The sequence below is a fragment of the Empidonax traillii genome, unplaced genomic scaffold, assembly GCF_003031625.1.
Source record: "Empidonax traillii isolate 1590-97213 ecotype Southwest subspecies unplaced genomic scaffold, ASM303162v1 scaffold87:size1256882, whole genome shotgun sequence".
NCBI lineage: Eukaryota > Metazoa > Chordata > Aves > Passeriformes > Tyrannidae > Empidonax > Empidonax traillii.
In genome coordinates this window covers 1,175,973-1,196,231 of record NW_020955280.1, presented here as the reverse complement: position 1 = coordinate 1,196,231, position 20,259 = coordinate 1,175,973, and the positions used below count along the sequence as shown (strand labels likewise).

The following is a 20,259-nucleotide window of genomic DNA, read 5'->3' as shown; positions in this document are numbered from 1 at the left end:
TCATGAAGCTCTTCACAAGTCAGTGCTGCAACACAGATACAGCCAGAGAAAACACATCTCAACAAAATCTGAGCTCCACTGGAGAGTTTGCCAATTTAACAGAAAGCCAATTTTCCCCTCCCTCCCCCGACTGTTTTCAAGGACTAGACCATGTTGTTTGCTGGTTAACAGTAAGAATATCAACCCCTTGTCTAGGGACCAATGGATTATGACACTCCACTCAAATCGCAAATAACTTCTTTTCTTGAAATAAAAGTTCCAGTTTCTTTCAATAAAGGGAATAGTGACTATTTTCCTTCTCCTGACACCCCTTCCCCAAAATTATTGGTTAAAATACAGCAAGGCTGTATCTCAATAAACCCATCCCCCCCTTCCCTCCTTCCCCTTCCATTACTCGTCTACAGCAGAATTTAACAATGCTTCCACACAGAGGCATTTCAGCAACACAACGTTAAACTGAGCAAAACCTACAGCCTAATCTGCCAAAAGCCTCCTTGTGAAGTTCGGATGCATGCTCTTTGGTCCAGAGACCTGGCTTATTACAAAGATAAGCTGTGATTCCAAAGAGATGGACCAGAAGTTCACAGCAACCAGGAAACTCCCGCCAGGGACTACAGTTGCCCAACCTCTACCATGGCAGCTGTACTGCTAAGAGATTCTGGGAACAAAATTCACTTCGTCTTTAGAAAGCAACGACCAGCTGGCCCCAGCAGAACTACAGAGTTCAGCACCAGGGCAAGAACCACCACAACGGTAGCTCAGGAGTCATGGCATGGCATCTCTTTAACCTCTCCTACAGAAACTGAGGCAAGACAGACATCTGCTCAGATTCGCATCCAGTCATTTGTAAAGAGAAACGGTGTTTGAAGCATTTTTAAATCCTTGGAGTAGACACCCTCCCCCCATCCCAAATGAAAATAAACAGAAGATCAGAATGAGATGATTTGATACCACCATATACACAACATGAATTCATGTTGAGCTTCCCTGTTCTTACCCACAAAAACAATCACATAGGGCAAAGGAAAGATGCTCCCATCTCATTCTGGAAACTGAAACATGTATTTGAGACCAACCCACCCCCCTCCCTTTGGGAAAAGACCTCCAGCAGCTGCGGTGCCCTCCAGCACACCCAGAGACCACCCTAGAAGTTCTCTCAAGTGGCTGAAGGTTCCATTACTCTTTTCACAGCCACCTCACCCAGCTGTAAAACTCCATTTCACAGATTCATGGAGTGACACTTTTGACTTCTGAGTAAAACAGTGTAGAACACATCAGGTTCTCATTCACATCAACTTTGTCAGAGGAAGCATTTGACCTAGGGTTCATCACCAAAGGCTCCAACTAATGCATGTGTAAAGGCTGGTACATGACCAGCAAGAACTGGAGCTCGCAAGGAATCTCAGGAAGCCAAGATTTATACACACTCCTTACTCTTGGATAGGGAACAAAACAACCAAGAAAACTCCAAAACAAAATAATAACAAAAACAACAAACAAAAAAAAAAAAAAAAAAAAAAAAAAAAAAAAAAAAAAAAAAAAAAAAAAAAAAAAAAAAAAAAAAAAAAAAAAAAAAAAAAAAAAAAAAAACCAAACCAAAACAAAAAAAAAAAACTAGGATTATCCTAGTCCTTTGGAGCATCTTTCCATTTGCAAGATCACATCTGTTTGAGATAGCCTACTAGCACCAAAAATAGGCTGCTTCCTTCTTGACAAGAAGCCACCTAAAGATGGTGCCCTGATAGTTTACGTTAAGTGCCAATCCTCAACGAGAGGCCAAGTTTAAAGTAATACTTTCAAAAGTTCTGTGCTTCAAGAGGGACCATCAACGCATGGCACCAGGCTAACCTACCACAAATCCAAGCAGAGCACACACACCTGACTTGACATCGCTATCCTGTTCTTGGTACATGTGCATGCCCTGGTAAGATACAAAACTTATTTACATTTGTCATGTCTTTGTTGCACTAAAATGATCCCTCTTCTGTCTGGAAAATCATAAGCTGGCTGCAGTACAAGAGCAAGATTTTACTTTTGGTCAAAGTTACCACCCACAAACTCCCACCCCCCACCCCCAGAAGCACCCCAAAATTGTTTACATTTAGTACCTGCCAGTCAGACATAAGCTGTGTGGTTCACAGAGTGTCTGTGACCAAGCTCTTGAGTTTGTACTTAGTGCAGCATTTGCTACAATTAAGGAGTCACTGCTGACAAAAGGAAGAAAAACATCCCAAACACAAAAACCTTTCCATCTTAAAAAGTTGTTGTCAGGAGGCACCTGGCTTGTTCTGTATGATCCTCAAGGAAACAGATGGCTAAAGTCTGCCTTGTTGTTCCAAACAATTTTACTCCAATTCAAAAAAAAAAAAAAAAGAAAAAGGGTAAAAATGGGAGAAATTAAGACAATTCCTGCCTCAAAGGTAAGCAAGCATGGTGAGTGCAGCATCTGTATGTGCAATAAACAAATGAGCAAAAGGGATTGCATTCATCCAGGTGCCTCCTGACAGTGGTGGTGAACAGGCTAAAAGGGATTTTTAAAAGAGTAGTTTTTGATTTGTCTCACTCCTTTTGCCTGTAGATCAGGCCAAACATCAAGCATGTTGGGAGGGGCACAATTTAAAGCAACACCAACTTGACTAGATAGCACTTTTCAGCAATATACAGTGCAAAATGACAGACAGCAACTCATGCCAAACCAGAGGAGATGGCAAGCAGCTTCCTGCCGCTTCTGACGTTAACAGGGGTTTGCCCTTACCTGCTTACAGTTCTGCACAGAGGCTGCTCTGGGCAGAAAATACACAGTGCTGCAGGAAGTGAATCAATTCCATAAAGCTCCAGAACTGTCAGTTTGTGCATGTAAACTGGTTTTCTATTGTCTCTCAAACCCAAATCCACATCTTAAGCATCTATTGCTCAGCAATTCTGACACCCACTGGATTTCCCTCCCACCATGGTAGAAAACAGGTCATGGCCCCCTTCAGAGTTTGTCAAGCTCCTGAAGTTTCTAAGGGGGAAATCAAAGAGCATCTCCAAAAAGGCTGAGCTATGGATTTGGAGACCTCGGAGCCCCCCAAGTGATCTCTTCCATACAGGTGGTACAGGACAGTGTTGCCAGCACCAAAGTACACGCACACTGACAAGGGACACTTGTGGAGGCCTGCACTTCACAGAGGTCAGAGCACTTCTTGCTGTTTAGTGTTGCAGAAAACTGAGCCCCTCTCATCTTTAGCTGCTCCCATAATCAGTCTAATCCCTTTAACCCCAGCAACCTTCATCACAAAAGAAAAACTTATATATGAACCCAAACAGAAAAAAAAAAATATTTACAAAGTTTGTACAATATACACATCTGATTTTCTATGGGACACACTGCACCAGAGGAAAGAGGGCCATGGCTCTGAAACAAGTCTACATATCAAGTGCTGTAACTACTAATGGAGACCCTTATGGAAACCAGTCTTTAGTGTTCTGCTAGAGCACAGGGCTTTTCTTATGGCTCCTGCAAAGGATGACAGGCTACTCTTTCCTTCTGGAGCTATGATGCTGCACCTAATCAGCCCAGATTTTAAGTTGGTTTCATTTTAAATACAGATATTTACAGTTTGGGTGAACTGCAGATGCATATCAACTCCTCCAGTTAAAAAAAAAAGTTGAAGAAAAAAGTAGTATTACCAATACATTTCACCTCCCAGCCCTGGGCTTAAGTACTTGGGAAGGAGGAGAAGGGGAAGAGAGGGGAACTTTGACCTGAAACCAAAAACGGCTGTTGATTCCTTGGGCTGTGTTGGAAAGGTGATATTCTGAATGGTCTCATAGCATAAGGCACTTTGCACGAATAAGTAACAAGCTCTTTAGCTTAAAAACAGATGAGTAATCAGGGAGAAGTTGAAATGCACTCAGTCGATGGTTGAAGAATTTGAAATAGCAGACAAGCTCGTGTTCATCAAGATTCTTCTCTTTTCAGGGTTTCTCTTCTTCCCTTGCTGCCCCTCCCACCCAAAGAAAACAAAATTTAAAACCAGCAGTTAGTGCAACTAATGTTCAATCAGCACACAGTGCAAACAAGTGGAAAAACAAAAAGACATTCCTCCTTTTATCTTCTTTCTTCCTTGCTGCCAAATTTAAAATAAAAAAAAAGGCCGAGCTCTTTAGTCTTCATAGTTTCGAAATGAAAAGACGAAGAAAAACCCACAAAGAGAAGGGTATCCCCAAAGAAACGATGTGTCACAGATCTGGATCATAGGGCTTCACCTTCTGGCATGTGTAATCAAAGCCTACAAACAAACAAACAAAAAAAAAACCACAACAACACTCACAGTTAAATCATTTCTATGTGAAACTAGAACGTAAGAGATAATTCACACTGACTATGTACCAGCTCTGAAAAAGCAAAGGGCACGCTGAACAGCTCAACCTCAGCCTCAGCTTTGCAGAAAGAGGTGCTGCTAATGCTCTATTGTACTTAGGAACACAATTACCTCCTAGTTTCTTGCCTTTTAGGAAGCAGAAAACTGTTCTCTAGCAAGGTCAGCATATTCTCCTTAAAGAAGCCACCCAAAAGCCTGTTCCAAGTTCATCACTTATTTTTGTTTGGGTTTTGTTTGGTTGGGGTTTTGTTTTAATTTTCATTTACTTATGAACTTGGAAGAGGCTCAACCAGCAAAACAGAGGCTTGCAAGTCAGCTTGCCACGACTGGCTAAGGCTGTCCTTGATGATTTCAAAGAAGGGACCATAGCTCATTCTAATACTATCAAGCAGTCTGTTTCTACAGCCACTATTTTTTTTAGTGGTCACCTGAGGCAAATTTCAGCAGCTTCACTTTCTAATTCATGATCTCTGAGAAGAATACACAAAAAAATTATTTCCAGCCCAAACCGTATGGTGTCGGATCTTGCATGACACAGCATCTTAACTAAGGCCAGATCAAACATCATCCTGCAGCTACTTTGCCTGACTGCAGTTCAGGGCAAGTGGTCTTCTTATAAAAGGACTCCGCAGTTTTTTCTCAGACAACGATCAGAAAGGGAGCACTTAGGAGCCTCCAACAGTGCAACCTCATTATCTTTTAAAACTATGTAGGCGACCTCGAGTGGCAGCAAAGATGTATTACAGCTTCGCTCCCTACTTTGTTCACTTGCAGGAGTTCTATGAACCAAAGGATACAAAAGAGGCAGCACCTTTCGCTGGAACCTGCTCCTTCTGACTGGTGAGGTGCTTAGCTCTTCTGTTGGTGCTCTGTTCTCACAGCTATCCATTTTCTCTCCTCACCTTTCTGAGGACCACTTTCCTCTCTGCCCCTCACCAATTTCTCATTTTAGCTAAGCAATACAGAAAGAATTCCTTAGGCTACTAGTATCCCATCATGGCTTCTCCCAACAGCACTCCCCCCTCCCCTTTCTCTCGTTTTTGGTCTCCTTAGCATATGGTCAGCATTTAAATTAAAACAATTACAAAATACTCCTCCTCCCCTTCCAGTTTAGCATGCCCACAGAATTCCTTGCACTGACAGTCTATTTCAAACCCTTGTTTTCACATTCAGAGCCTTTTCATCACATCAGTTTTGCTTTTCCCCTGTGCTAATACCGACATATCAACTCTCCTTTCATCCCACACAATGCTGGCATTCAGGAGGAACTCACAAACATACATGTTTACTGTTTCTCATCTTCTACAGGTTCACTGTGGTATTCTGCCACATACAGGCTCTTGTCAATGTTGCTTGGTATGGGTTTAATTTCAGTTCCCAGCTGCTCCTCAATACTTTTCAGGTTGAATCGATCATCATAGGTGATCAAGTTGATGGCCAAGCCAAGATGACCAAAGCGACCTTGACAAAAAAAACACAAAACAAACAAACAAACAAAAAAAAAAAACCACACACATCTGAACTGAACTGAGTGACAGAGGGTTGACAGAAAAAGTCTACAGACTGTGAAGTTAACATTGCTTTCTGATGCTAAAAACAAATCCAGCTGCAGGTCTCTACACATTTCACATCAGTTTTAGGTGAGGAGTTTCATACTGCTGTAGGAACAAGAAAACTCAGGAGGTTCAATATGCTCTGACCAAAGCTCCAAGTTAATTATCAGAGAAAAGTCTTCCACTCCTGCATCATGGACATCCAGCCCTTCTTCATCGTTTTTGAGCAAGCCTGAACTACAAAGTTCAAGTATACTGAGTTCCTTTGTTCACTGCGTTCCTTAAGGGTATATTTTGCTGATGGCCAGTCAGTAGAAACACACCTCAGAATACATGCAGAAGAAAGCACAGATCTCTACGCTTGAGACCTCCTGGAAGCTAAGTCTCCAGTACAGAATTTTCTCTGCAAACAGGGGCAGTAGAAAGTCTTCTGAGATGAAAGCAAAATAAGCCTTTATTTTTCGTTTGTCAGTCAGGTCAGTTTCAAGAGAATGGGCCTTTATTTAGATAATATCCTCAGTGAGGATATAACCATCTGAATGATACCCAAAAATAAATTTGTCAGAAAATAAGGTAATTCTCAGATACAGTAATAAAAACCAAAAGTGAATTCACAGCTAAGAAGCATTGCAGTCATCAGCAAAGTTGCACCTAAAACACATCTTTCCTCTCACCTGATCTGCCAATGCGATGAAGATAAGTCTCTGCCAGCTTTGGGAAATCAAAGTTTATCACCACATTCACAGCCTGGATATCAATACCTCGGGTAAACAGATCTGAAAGATAATCCAGGTCACGAAGAAAGTTAATTTCAATGAGATCAAATCCTGACAGTATTTAGGGTGCAAAGATAAACAGTGATTAACATTGCCTCACACTATTTTCCAGATATAAGCTTTCTTTGTATCAAAGACAGTTTACATACAATCTTGTTACAGCTTCTTGCTCTGTATTCATTATAACCATGAATAATATAAGAAAAACTATCAAAACCACCAGATCTGCACATTAAGCTAGTTTTTTCCACATCAGACTACTTCAGTGCAGGTCTTCTTAAATAAGCATCTTCTCACACAGGATTGTGCACTGCCAAAGTCACAACAAACTTGAGACCTGAACTACATCCCACTACTTCAACTACTTCTGTTCCATTTCCAGCAATTTTTGTTAAGACAACTCAGACATAGCAGTGACTTGTTAAGATGACCCAGTGATAGCAGACACTGCCGGGTACTGCCCAAAGAGGCCATAAAAATAGAGAACTTGCATCATACACAGGCCAATCAAAACTACAAAAGCATTTAGAAAAAAAATGAGCTATGACCACCTAAATAATCAACAAAATTTATTCACATGATCCTAGTCAGAGTTCTACTGATATTTCATAAAGTTTATGGCCCAACAACTCAGGGAGCCCTTGCATGTGAAAATAAACAGAAAACACTATTGCACTGAGATGACTTGTTGGCAAAGGTATACCTTCACAGTTTGTCACAAAAGACAAAACTCCACATGCCCAAAGGAGTGCTGCATCCTGCAACGTGCAGGCTTCACAAAGACATCTACCAAAACACCTTGTTTTGGTTTATTACAAATAATTGGTCTATTATACCTGGGACACTTTCTACCACATCTTTTAGAAAGAGGGAAACCTTGAGCAGCTCTTACCAGTGCAAACGAGATTGCGGCACAAGCCATTCCGGAAATCGTGGAATACACGATTGCGGTGCTCCTGGAAATACATACATATAAACAGAGAGGAAAAAAAACAAAATCCACAAACCAACCAACCAGGTATATTCAAGTAACAAACACCGAACCTCAATCATGCGAATCTCCCAGTTCTAATTAGAAAACAGCTGAGTCAAAACAAGCTGCCAAGTATGTATTTTTTTAGCACTCCTTCACCACGTATTCTAAAGAACTTAGCCAAGAGAGGGCGCTGATCCCACTTTTTGACAAAGGCACTTAACTGACTGCATTTTAAAGCCTCCTACAGCGGCATCAAAGCCATCTCAGAAAACCGCCATCTAAAGTTACAATTACATGAAACCCACACCAAGGAAGTTAAACTAGTATTTTGACTATTGCCTTTCCCCGGTCCCTTGCCGAATTTAAGACATTTTATTTGTTCCCTTAAAAACTGAAGTCAGCAGTAACTTCCTTTTCTAGTATGCAGCATTTTTCACTACTGATGCAGAATTAGGTGTGGGACAAATCAATTTTCTGGGAAGACTCTCCTCACACAAAGAGTAAGTATTATCACTGTTAAGAAATAAAATTTAGAGAGAGAATGAACAAGCTGAAGCATTTGGCAAAAACACAGCTGCACTTTGCCACAAAGTTCATCTACCTAATCAAAAGCATCTACCTACTAATCAAAAGCATACAAAAATCAGACTTCAAGGATCCTGCTTGCATATCTCTCTGTTCTCAATACCAACACCACTTCTATTTCTGCTTAATTAATTACTGGTCTGGCCCAGCAAACACTGACATTACCTGTCAATTGCATGAGCAGCAAGCTAGACTACAGTGAAAGTTTTCATTCGAATTTGTTTTAATTATAAAACGAAAAAAATGGTTCAAAATACTCCTGTTCTACATGCATCACTTCAATCTTCTGACATCTTTTAATACCATGTGAGGTATTGTGAGGACATGTGAGCTACCATGCAATTAAAAGAAACCTCTTCATCAGCAAAGCTGCAACAGAATTTTTCATCATCTACACCAAGGTCACAAGTGCCTGGTCCCCACACAACAGATGCAGCTTTCTCCAAGAGGTTCCATCAAAGCCACCTCCTTGACTTCTCGGATTCCCTTGCAGTCACAGCACAAGATTACTGTTCGCAAAGACACACATGGCACTCGGTGGGCTAAGTATTGGGGTTTTTGTCATTTGTTTGACATCAGGCCTATTTTCACCTGTGTCAGTTACACTGTGTGGCCTACCCTCGTTCCCCATGCTGCCAAAGCAAGGTGGTAGCAGCACTAAGAAAGAACTGTGCCTTCTGGCTGCAGTCTGTGCTCACACTGGACAAATTACCCTGACCTGAAGTACTCTTAAATACCAACTGGCCAGCTACACTGAACAGTCTGGAAAGACGACTGGGACAGGACAACATAGCAGGGAGGTTGGCAGTAGGTATCTAAAAACAAACCTATAGCAAAGCAATACATGTTTCAGTTTACAAAGAACACGCAAAATTAAAGAAAGCGTAAGACTTAATTCAGCTACACAGTAAAATTGGGGCAGTGTGGAATAAACCACTGCAGATTTCATACTCACCTGCCTCATTTTAGCATGTATATAGAAGCAGGAATAGCCCAGCTGGGAGATCTTTTTGGCTAGCAATTCAACCCGTTGAGAGGAGTTGCAGAAAATGATCGACTGGTTAATCTGGAGCTGAACATATAAGTAGAGTGCTCAGTAAATGCAGCATTTTACTAACAAATGACCCCAGACATGTCTAACTTCCTTCCATAAAGAAAGCATGACAGGTATGCTGCTAGTAATTTACATAGGAAGTATTTTTGTACAGAGGGGAAAAAATTAACAAAATTCTGTAACATAAAGGTGCAGGACAAGAAGAATGCATTTTTATCTTCAGCTACATAACACATTTTAACAAAGAAAATGTTTTGTTAAGCCACCCTTGAAACACTCAGGCTTATTCTTAATTGTGAAAGGAAAAAAAGCTTCAGTATGTTCCTGACCCACCCCTATTGCTTACCCTGGAAAAGAGCGTGTTGAGGCAGTGCACTTTCTGACGCTCAGTGACATAGGCATAGTACTGAGTAACTCCCTTCAAAGTCAGCTCCTCCATAAGATTAATCTCGTAGGGTTTCTGCAAATGGGAATTCTGAAAAATAAAGATAATGACAGATTTACATGCAAAACAATGTAAATACTTCCCACCCTATGGCACATTTAACTCCATGGCAAGGATGCACTACCTCACCACTCACTCTTTGTGCTGTACTCTAAAAGACAGGGTGGGTAAAACTTCACAAACGATTAGTCATAAAACCAAGGCGACTGAGTAGGCCCAATAGGAGCACCCTCTGGGAGCAAATGCATGCAGATGACACATAACCAATCCACAAAGTGGGAAACATCACCTTATGCGCAAGAACTGCATGTACATAGCTTCCCATTAATGCTACTGCAGGTCAAAAACTCCTTTCAAACTCCTGTCCAAGACTTAGGCTGATTTAGATTAAACCTGTGAAGTTTAGATGCACTAAAAAAAAACCCAAGCACTAACAGCTGTGTATCACTCACACAATGTCACCACCATTGCATCTACACGGTATGTCCGCACTCACCATGAACTTCTGTACACTCAAAGGGAAAGTGGCTGAGTAGAGCAAAATCTGTCTGTTTTTAGGTAGCGTGAGAATAATATCTTCCATTATTTGAACAAAATCTTGAGACAGCAACTTATCTGCCTGTAACAACATAAGTAATAAAGCATAAGTTAAAATAATAAGAAAAAAAATATTTCAGTCTCCTGGGGGATGGAAAAACCAGTTACCAGGGTTCCTAGCAGAGTCATCCAAGAGCTTTCACACAACTATATTTTCTCTCACTCAGAAGCCTGTATACTACTGGATGTACATAAATCAATTTTATATACAATTATGTGGTAAGCACAGCTCACATTTATTATAAAAGGAAACCAAACGAAATGCATTTCTTAGCTTCAGAGTAGATTGTTACTCTAATCTTCAGCATCAGCAGAGAAGACAGGAAAGGCAACTCTTCCTAGGCTGTTTTATTAAGAGTCACATGCAGAAAAATCCTCCTCTCAAAAATATCGGGAAATGGATAAGCTATAACCTTATAGTATCTCTAAGCAAAGTTTGATTTGTGGCTGTGCATAGAAAGGAGACTCACTGAAACATGTAATTGCTTTAACTTGGTGTTAAAATCCCAGAACATTTAACATGAGCAACTTGCCTCATCCAATACTATCATCTGGACATGCTCAACTTTTGCTACTCCTTTCTTGATGAGATCGAGGATTCTCCCAGGGGTAGCTATCACCACATGCACTGTAAGGTCAGAAGAGCAAAAAAATAGTTAAGCCAACTAAAACAGTGTTTCTGGCATTCATGGTCATGTTTCATATGAACAGTTTGAAAGAATGACAACTGTATACCAACAGCAAACAAGACATATTGAAGTCTGTTCTGTAAAAGGCAAACAGTAATAAGCAGAAATTTCACCACCACACTGTAAAAGCCACAAATAAACAGCAACTGTAGTGGAGCAGAAGTGCTCTGACCTGTATCATCAAGTCTCATTATGTCATCTCGCAAATTGGTTCCTCCTGTTGTTGCCATCACTTTGGCACCTCCCATGTGTTTGCTGACTTGGATACAGATTTGACTGACCTGCAGGGCTAGCTCACGGGTGGGAACAATCACCATTGCTGAAAGTTAAAAACATCAGTGTGAGTTACTAGTAACACTCTGTATCCTAAATACTCATCCTCAGAGGAGACAGACTTCATGAAAGCAGTACTTCTATGGTTTTGGAGTTCCCCTTTGGGTATCCTGAGCAGCCCAGGAACTGCTTATGACAAGGCAAATTCCATGCAAGGGTTCTCCCTTCCTTGATGCTCCCCTTGCTGAGTCCCCCAGCCAGCACACTTGCTTGTTACTTCACATCCACTTTCCAGGGGCAAGACAGTCCTAAGTCCAGAGGATGTCTTCCGTTAAAGCTTTTGAAAGCAACTGTGGGACTTTTCAAATTCCACCTCCCCTCCACCACTCCCCATTAACTTTCTCTGAAAGTATAAGTAGATAACCCATGCTGCCCAGTTTCATTAACTAGTTTTAGATTCAAGTCTTATGTAGTGACTGACACCATTACCTGGTTGCAGCTACAAGAGATCCACCTCAACTGACCTTGTATATTGTCCTTCTTTAGGTCTAGCCGTTCAAGTAAAGGAATGAGGTAGGCTCCACTCTTGCCTGTTCCATTTTTCGCTCTAGCCAAGATATCCCTACCAGATAAAGCAATGGGGATGCTCTCCTCCTGAAATGCAAGGACAGTGTGTGAGTCATCAATTACAAGGCATCTTCACTGAAGAGGATGACAAAATTAAACTCCCCTCACTAACAGTATCACATGAAATCTGATTTTTTCATGATCATGATTATTGTTATTACTACTATCCTGCAACCACAAGCATGGCAGACTCACAACAGAAAAAAGTTAAACACCTCAATAAAGAGTTACCCAACATATACCACTTAGAAGTCCTTATACTGCCTGATCATAAGATTGGGTACCACAGGTGATGGTAAAGCCACACTGACACACTAGGAAAAAAGTGAAAAACTGGGGGAGGGGGGAAGTGAAGAGACAATGATAGTCACTAGCAAACTCCTCCTACGGAAAAAGATTCCCACCTATACCTTAACATCAGAACCAACGCAGCCCATGTGATTCAAACCTGTATATTCTTGTGATATACTTCTCATAAAATCAGCACGCTCTCCTTTTGAAACTTCAAACTTCAGTCATCCAAACACAAGCCCCATGTATTTTTAACTTTATTGTCTTTTAGAGCAACATTTAAAGAAATCTCAGCCTTTTGGAAAGGTGCATCGTGAGAACCTGTTTTAAAGCAGATCAATCACCTAAACACCATAGCTTTCTCATGCCTTAAGGAGGTAAGGCAGCAGAGCTGAGCCAATGATAAACCTTCAAAGACCAATTCAAAGAGAGTTCGACTTCCCTCCTCCCTGTCTTGCAAAGTTTACACATCAACAATTCTTAATAGAACAAGCCTTAGGAGTAAAGGAAGATGGAGGGACAGAGAAGTGAACTTGCTAAGATATTAATCTCTCTCCCACAATCTCCATTATGCTTCTTCCAGATGCTTACAATAAAAAGAGCCAAGACTGCGATAAAGCCATAATTGTCTCTGTAAACTCTTAAGGTACGCAGCCTATGGTAACTCAGTTTTCTGGAAAATTTAGAGAACAGCTCTGTTCTCACTGGGACTACTTATGTGAAGGATGTTACTGAACAGAGAATTAACAAATTAACACCTTCAGCATGAAAACAAAAATCCAAGTTAACTTCTCCAAAGTGTAAGTCAGTCCCATCACTAAGCCGCCCATTGGTCTGGGGTGAGAAATTCTTGCCTTCCCCAAAGGAAAAACTTCCCACCACGTTTCACTGTTCACAGCCCCAGTTTTCCCAAACCATGACGTAAGTATTGGACATACAGGCAAAGTTAAACATGGCTTCTAAGCAGTTTGTTTGCAAACAACCTGAATAGGAGATGGTTTTTCCCAGCCCATTTCAAAAATTCCCATCAGCAACTCCCGTTTCAAACAGTAATCTTCAAACTCGTTTCCTTTTGTGGAGGTCACGTCCTGAATAATCAAAAAAAGCACATCCATAAGATTAGGTCATATAACCTGCAGCTGTTTTTGATTGGTCTGAGACTGCCTGTGCAGGAAGACCACAAATTACTATACAGAAGTTTCCACTACTCCATGTAACACCCTACAGCAGCAGAGGAAACATTTGCTTTCTCAGAGCCAAACACAGCTCTGCGAGTACAGTGACACCTTCCTATCTGCCTGACACAACACAAAAATCATCAGTCCCTGTTGTAACACTAATAAAGAAAAGAATCCACTGTAAACCCCATTTTGAAGCTTTCCAAGACAGGATCACTCCCAAGCAGTTGGAGAACAAATTAATTCTTCACTTAAAACAGCAGGAGCTGAACTACTTTTTAACCTTTGCTCAGAACAAATATTTTGCCACTGAAACTTCTTCCATATCTTTTATTTAATATTTATTCCTACAATTCAACCATCCTTACCGAAGTTTTGATTCTCAAATCTTTTGGAGGGAGTTTTAAAGTCTTCTTCCAGTCATCACCAGGTCTATAGCAGGAAAAAAACAACAATAAATTATAAAATAAGTCTGGATTAATATTTTGATTTTGCATTTTATTTTCTTAGATATAGTGATGAACGTGTACTATTTTGGCCTCCTCAAAGCTAAAAGCACCTACATATACGAGCTCAAGTCTTCTCTAAGTTAAGCAGGATATAACAAGCAGAAAACTGTAAACAGAGAAAATAAGAAGTCCACCAAACACATTTGTGAAATATTTATCCAGTCATGATTCAAGTCCCACTTTTCAACTGATTCCCACTGAATCAATCCACTAGAATAGATTTTAAACTGAGCACTGACTTAGTCATACAGCAGAAACTGGTTACATTAAATCCACCTGAGAGTATTTCACCACTTAAAAAGAAACATTCTCTTGCCCAGGGAACGTCCATTCTTAATCCCCAAGTAACGTGAGAAGATAAAAAACACTCCACTGGTTGATCAAAAGTCTTTTTCTCTCAGTGAGATTTAGACACCCATCCTCTCTTGAAAGGCACTGTACAGATGAGAGCAAGTCCTTCTCTTCTACACTCCCACGACGTTATGAGTTTAATTCACCAGTTTCATCAGAGTAACCCATGTAATACATAAAAAAAGTGGGGGGAGGGGTCAAGTTAGGCAGAGTTTAAAAGCCTGAGTGTTCCATCACACTCTCTGAGGAAGCTGGCACTTCCTTTGCAAATAATTAACAAAATAAAAGTCAATGCTGTTCACAGGAAGCAGGAACTATGGGGGAAAGAGAAAAGCAACACATTACCGTACTGTCCAAGTCTTTTTCATCTTTCAGAAATTCCAACCAGCACACGTTTTATTAGCACACTTCCAAAAACAGCTGGATGGGAGCAAGGTATCACAGTGGGACTGTATCCTCTCAGCTAAGACTTTGATGAATTAAAGCCAGGGCATTACACTGAGGAGAGCAGGCACTACTATTTCAGATCAATGACAAAAGATAGCTGACTTTAAAGTATTTCTCACTTTGAGAAAGAACTGTAACAAACTGAAAAGTATACACAACTGGACTGAGACCAGGTGGCATTTCCTCCTCTGTCTTTAATTTCAGTTCTGTTCCTTCCCGCTCCCCAACTTCCTTCTTGCACCACTCGCAACAAGCAAAGGGCACAGGCACTCTGCTCAGTGGGCTGCTTGTGACAGCAGTTCACACTTGGAAAAGCACAGCATCAAATTCCATTTTCACAAGGAACACACCACAATAATTACTGCTGGACAGGAGCTCACACATGGAAATACAGATTTTTTTTTCTATAATGTACATCACAGGACACTTCTACCTCCCTACATCATAAAATAACAGCAGACAACATTCTCAAATGGGAACCAAAACTTCCCAATATGTGATTCCTAAACATTCCTTTTGTAGCAGCCGATACAATCACTTACTTAATAGCGGTGGTCATACTCTGTGCTTGCTGTTGAGTGCCATTATTGATTGTGTTGGCATTTTTCAGCTGGTTCATCTGCTGCTGAGTTTGTGTGCCTCCACCTCCTGGGCCACCGCTGGGTTTTACGGGGCCTCTCAACTGCCCATTCTGACTGGATAGACCCATTATAACAGGGTTCTCTGTTCTGGCCGTGCTCATGGTTTTATCTTTAAAGATGTCTTTTTAGACTCAAAACTTTGAAAGTCAGTACAGAAACTGTAATAACAGTTTATTAGACTCTCCAAAATGAAGAGATAAATAAGTCTTGCTCAATATATGAGTCCTTTATTGCAATGCAGGCAAGCACCTGTAAGTCACTCAAAAGTAAAGCAGTAACTTGCTCTGATGCACTGTGGATCAACTTTTTTTTAAAAAAAGCCCTCTAACGACGTTATGTCAGAATTCACTTGCTTCAATCTGAAAGAGAAGCAGACAATAACAGTTAGTATGTGGGTTTTTTGGCCACACAAAATCACATCAGTCTACTCTTGTATTTTTAAGAGCCACTTCTTTCCAGGCAGCACGCAACAAGAACACTTGCTTGTCTATTTCCTCAGTGATAACTATCACGACATGCATCAAACTTTTTTTCCTTTCTATAAAGCTGAGCCTACCCTCTTCAGTCACCACAGAAAACCTCCTGAAGAGCTGTGCTTTCAGCAGCATTCCAAGCACTACCTGCCCCCTCCCAGAAAGTAACCATGAATTTTATCAACTGCTTTGACAGCTTTTCAAGTTCCCCCACTTCTGGGATGCAGCAAAGCAGCCCTAAAATGCTGAGCAATAACATAACGCACAAGTTTGTGACAGGAAGCAAAATGACAATATCAAGTGGACATTCCAGTAAGAACTGACAAAACTCTTAAGTTAGTCTGACTGCCTTTTCAATTTGAAAGGGAAATAGAAATTACGTAAACCCAAACCAACAGCTTACCCTCCTCCAACCCAAAACATTAGCTCAACCCAGCTTACTCACAGTTTTGAGTTGGGCATTGATTTAGGGCCTTTCAATGTAGCAACATGAATATCATCACACTGAACTAAGCTGGTGCCTCTGAGAGTCCAAGGTACTGAGCCTGAACTGAGGCAGTAACACACAGGTATACTGGGTATCCAGCTTCCCGCTTATGCGTTCCATGTGACCTTACCTTCCAGCAGTCACCAACAACTTCTGCTGTGCTCAAAAGATAACATTTGGTACAAGACTTAATATTGACTGCGTATGTAACAGAAAGGTTGGCAAAACCATGGACAGACAACACAAAGTCTGCCCCTTACAGAAAGCAAGCACAGACCAGAGCCGAAAGACTCCTTACTGTGGTATCACAGAGAAAAAACATTCCCAATACAAAATCTTTTGGAACAGAAAGTAGGTTTGCCTATGCTTTCTTATCACAAGGCATCTTTTATCTTGAGAAAATGCAAAGGAAAAACCAGCAGATTACTGCTTCCTAACCTCAGCGTTCACAACAAAATGTGCTTCCCCAGTGAATAAAAGCACTTCAAGAAGACGAGAAAGGAATTCAGACTCTTCCCAGACTTCCCTGTTGTTTCCAAATGAGTCCACAGCACAACTTTAAAGTTCGCAGAACCAGGATTTTTCCGCTAGTTATCTTTCATCTTTGACGAGAGATTTCTCCCGGCCATTAACTTCGTAAAAACCAGATGAGATGAGTCATGAAGGCAACCGGAGCGGCCAGCGTCCCGGGTACCAACGCCGAGGATATATTTTCTCCAATATTGCAGGAAATGAAACCTCCCAGCCCCTCACCCTCCCCATCACTCCCTCCCCCGCCCGTAACTACCCTTTAGGAAGACAGAGATTAAAAAGAACACTCAGCCTCACTGAACCCAACAAATCCCCAACAAGAGGCGCCACCATCTCGCAGACCTGCGGTACGAAGGGAAAAGGGCCCCCGAAGCCCATCTGTGCTCCCCGGACGCGGGCAGGCGGCCAGGGAAGCCGCTAGGGACCTTCCTCTTCCCTCGGCCCGTCACAAAGGGAGCCCCCGCGGCGCCCGATGTGCGCGGTGAGGCCGGGCCGCACTGCGGAGCCGCGGGGCCGAGCACCGGGGCCGGCGCCGCCCGCGGATCGGAGCTGCGCCACACCGGGAGCTCCCGCCCGCCCAGAACAATAGAACGCCCGGCGCCCGGCCCGTCCTCGCCCCGCGCGGGACCCCGGCCCCGCCGCTCCCGCTGCGCCCCGGCTCGGCTCGGCCCGGCCGCCCCCGTCTTGTCCGCGGCCCCGCCAGGCCCCGCTCAGGCCCAGCGCTCCCGTCGCAGGCCGCGAGGCCCGGCCCGCCGGCGCCGGCCTCTGCCGCCCCGCTCCCGAAGAGCCGCGCCCGTCCCGGCGCCCCGTCCCGTCCTCACCGCCACCAGCCGCTCTCCCCCTCGCCCAGGTATAAAATCCTCTCGCTGCCCCGGTGCCTTGTTATGGCGACTCGACGCTCCAAGATGGCGGCTTCCTCCTTCCTCCCGTGCGCCCTCCCCCTCCCGCCAGGCGGGGCCGCCCCACCCTGCACGCACCACGCGCGTCACGTGACTGCGGCGGCCCCGCCCATCTGTTATGCTGGTACCTCATCCAGCGTGGGCCCTCGGCCCTGTGTATGAAGAAAACGCCTGCAAACTTAGCGTGGCTTCGCTCTGTAGTCATTAAAACACAGCGAAAACAAATGTAGGAACAAAAGGCTGACCCTCAGCGGGCAGGAGCTGTAACCTCTGACCGGGGCAGGCCTGGGAATTGCCATTCCCTTTCAGACGGCTGTTCCTTAGACACAGATTTTGACAAACTGGGCCATAATGGTAATGTGATCTTAAAAACACTAGCCTAAAAATGCTGGTAATTCCAAAACTGCTTTGCCGACAAATTTTTGTTCAAATGTTTTCCGAAGTAGGCATAAAAAGACAGGGAGGGAAGTTCATTTATTTTGATATGGCTGTTTTTATCTCTTTTGTCACTTCTACATCCACCCCCAGCAGCCAAAGGCGCACCCGGGGCTGGTGGGGCCGTGTATGCCCTCAGCCTCACTGGAAGTCTGCAGGTCACATCAAGAGGACGAAGCCACGCTGTTCCTTCCTCTGACAGCCACAGCACAGTCATCTCCATCAGGCCTGCTGCCACTTCTTCTGTAATAACTTCTGTAATATTATTAATATCTACCCAGTTCATGGCAGATCAGATCAGCACAGCCTCGTCCTTGATTTCGTTTGTTTGCTTCCATGCAGACTCTGCTCTGCTCTGAGGCTGCTGTCCTGGACCGAGCCTGCCCTTCCCCAGGGCACAGAGGTCATCCCTGGTGTGAGGGGCTCCCTTGCCAACCTCTCTCCTACCTGATGCATCCCTCTTTCTTTTCGAAGCTTCTGTTCCAAGTATGGCAAGCAAAAAAGGAACCTGAAAAGACAGGCATTCACGTGCCAGGGGAGCAGAAAACTGCACCTCACCTGTTTCTTGCTGTGCTACTCATTGGCCAAAGGGCGAAGCAGCCACAGCTGGGAAGCCCTTGACTACCCCATTCCCACACATGGAGGCAGATGCTGGGCATGACCTTCATTCTCCTGCTGCTGCTTTGGCCCTGCTGTGTGGTGGCTGGCATCTCACCTCAGCTCCTTGCAGGGCTAAGCAATCACACTTCCCAATGAGTTGTGCAGGAAGTGGCATGTTCTAATCTTGAAAGAATAAGTAACAGAAATTATCAGATTAGGAAACATGCCTGACATCTGCAGGCAGCACAGAGTTTTAGTTATGGTAACAGCAAATAAGACTAACAGAGAACATTAGAGTTGAGAAGACTCAGGAGCCAGAAACGATTTGGCTTTTCTCCAGCAGAGCTCAGGAAGTCAGGGTCAGTGGCCAACTGGCCAGTAGAAGTGCTTGTAAGTCACACAGTTACAAAGAACAGAGCAACTTCATACACAAGTACTGCATTTTGTCATCCTCGTGTAGAGCTGAATAATTTCCTATTATCAAAATACTGCATACAAGTTAAGGAAATTTTACATTCCTTACAAAACAAGAACAATTTTCCAGTGAGAGTTTGTATCTGTGGCAAAAAAACAGAGTTCAGACAGCTCAGACATACATGATGCCCATGTATGGACATCAAAACAATCCTCAAATTAAGGAATTTGGTAACAGTCTTCTTCCATAGTCAGTTCCTTACCTGCCTGTGTAGGGACATTGTATTTCATTTCAATTTCTTCCCATTTATTTTTCCCCTATAATATTCTCTCTCACTATCATATTTCTTGCATTTCACATTACAGCAACACAAAGATCCCTTAGGTATGCCTGTAGGGCAGCAATCTCCTTGGTGTACTGTGTGTTTGCAAGGGAAATCCTTTATGTCTGTTGCTTTGGAGCAGGCTCCCTGAACCCCTGTCATTCCCACACCACATCTGAGGGCCAAGCTTACAGCGTGGGAAGCATTTCCAGACTGCAGTTCCCCACAGCTGCCTTCTGTGGCCTGCCCCTCTGAGCTGAGAGGTTCGCAGCATCACTTCCTCACTCGCAGACTCACAGTACCTTACATGCCCTGTCTCGGGGAGCAGCACCCTTGCTGCTGGCCCTTCCCAAGCTCTCAGTCTCCCAGATTCAGTGGTGCCCCACTCCTCACGCTGCCCCTCAGCCCCAGCAGGGCAGGGCTCAGTCTGTGTTCCCCCTTGGGAGGCACAGAACGAGCTCTCTGTGGCCTCCCTCCAGTTTTGCTGCTCTCCATCCTCTTCCTTTTGGGAGAAAGAGTGCCCAGAGGCCGATGTGCACATGCAGGTGCACTCGAAGGTCCTCGGGGCAGGGAAGGACAGTCAACATCCTTGGGGCAGCAGTGGCCCATCAAGTCAGGATCACCTGGCTCCTGCTAAGAAGCAGGAGTGAATGAAATCAAATAGTGTTCACCTGAATAACACCACTTCCTCCTTCAGCAGTCCAAGTCCCACCCTTGCTGGTACAGAGGCTTTGGTGC

General features: G+C 43.2%; 1 protein-coding gene across 4 annotated transcripts; it reads right to left on the bottom strand.

Moving 5' to 3' along the window:
* Positions 1 to 2,211: 2,211 nt before the first annotated feature.
* DDX6 (DEAD-box helicase 6) lies at positions 2,212 to 17,819 on the bottom strand. 4 transcript variants are annotated; one of them, XM_027881437.1, is made up of 14 exons: positions 17,672 to 17,819; positions 15,261 to 15,718; positions 13,780 to 13,843; positions 13,217 to 13,321; positions 11,840 to 11,969; positions 11,215 to 11,361; positions 10,887 to 10,981; positions 10,253 to 10,375; positions 9,658 to 9,786; positions 9,213 to 9,329; positions 7,589 to 7,652; positions 6,595 to 6,696; positions 5,641 to 5,828; positions 2,212 to 4,274 (listed from the first exon to the last, which is right to left on the bottom strand). In XM_027881437.1, the coding sequence occupies exons 2-13, from the start codon at positions 15,458 to 15,460 to the stop codon at positions 5,653 to 5,655; spliced, it is 1,452 nt and encodes a 483-aa protein (XP_027737238.1). In that variant the 5' UTR covers positions 15,461 to 15,718; positions 17,672 to 17,819; the 3' UTR covers positions 2,212 to 4,274; positions 5,641 to 5,652. The 4 variants fall into 4 exon arrangements, with proteins under 4 accessions (XP_027737238.1, XP_027737237.1, XP_027737239.1 ...); XM_027881436.1 differs by having other exon boundaries at positions 5,649 to 5,828; XM_027881438.1 differs by lacking the exon at positions 2,212 to 4,274 and adding an exon at positions 4,628 to 5,319.
* Between the last annotated feature and the right edge of the window lie 2,440 nt (positions 17,820 to 20,259).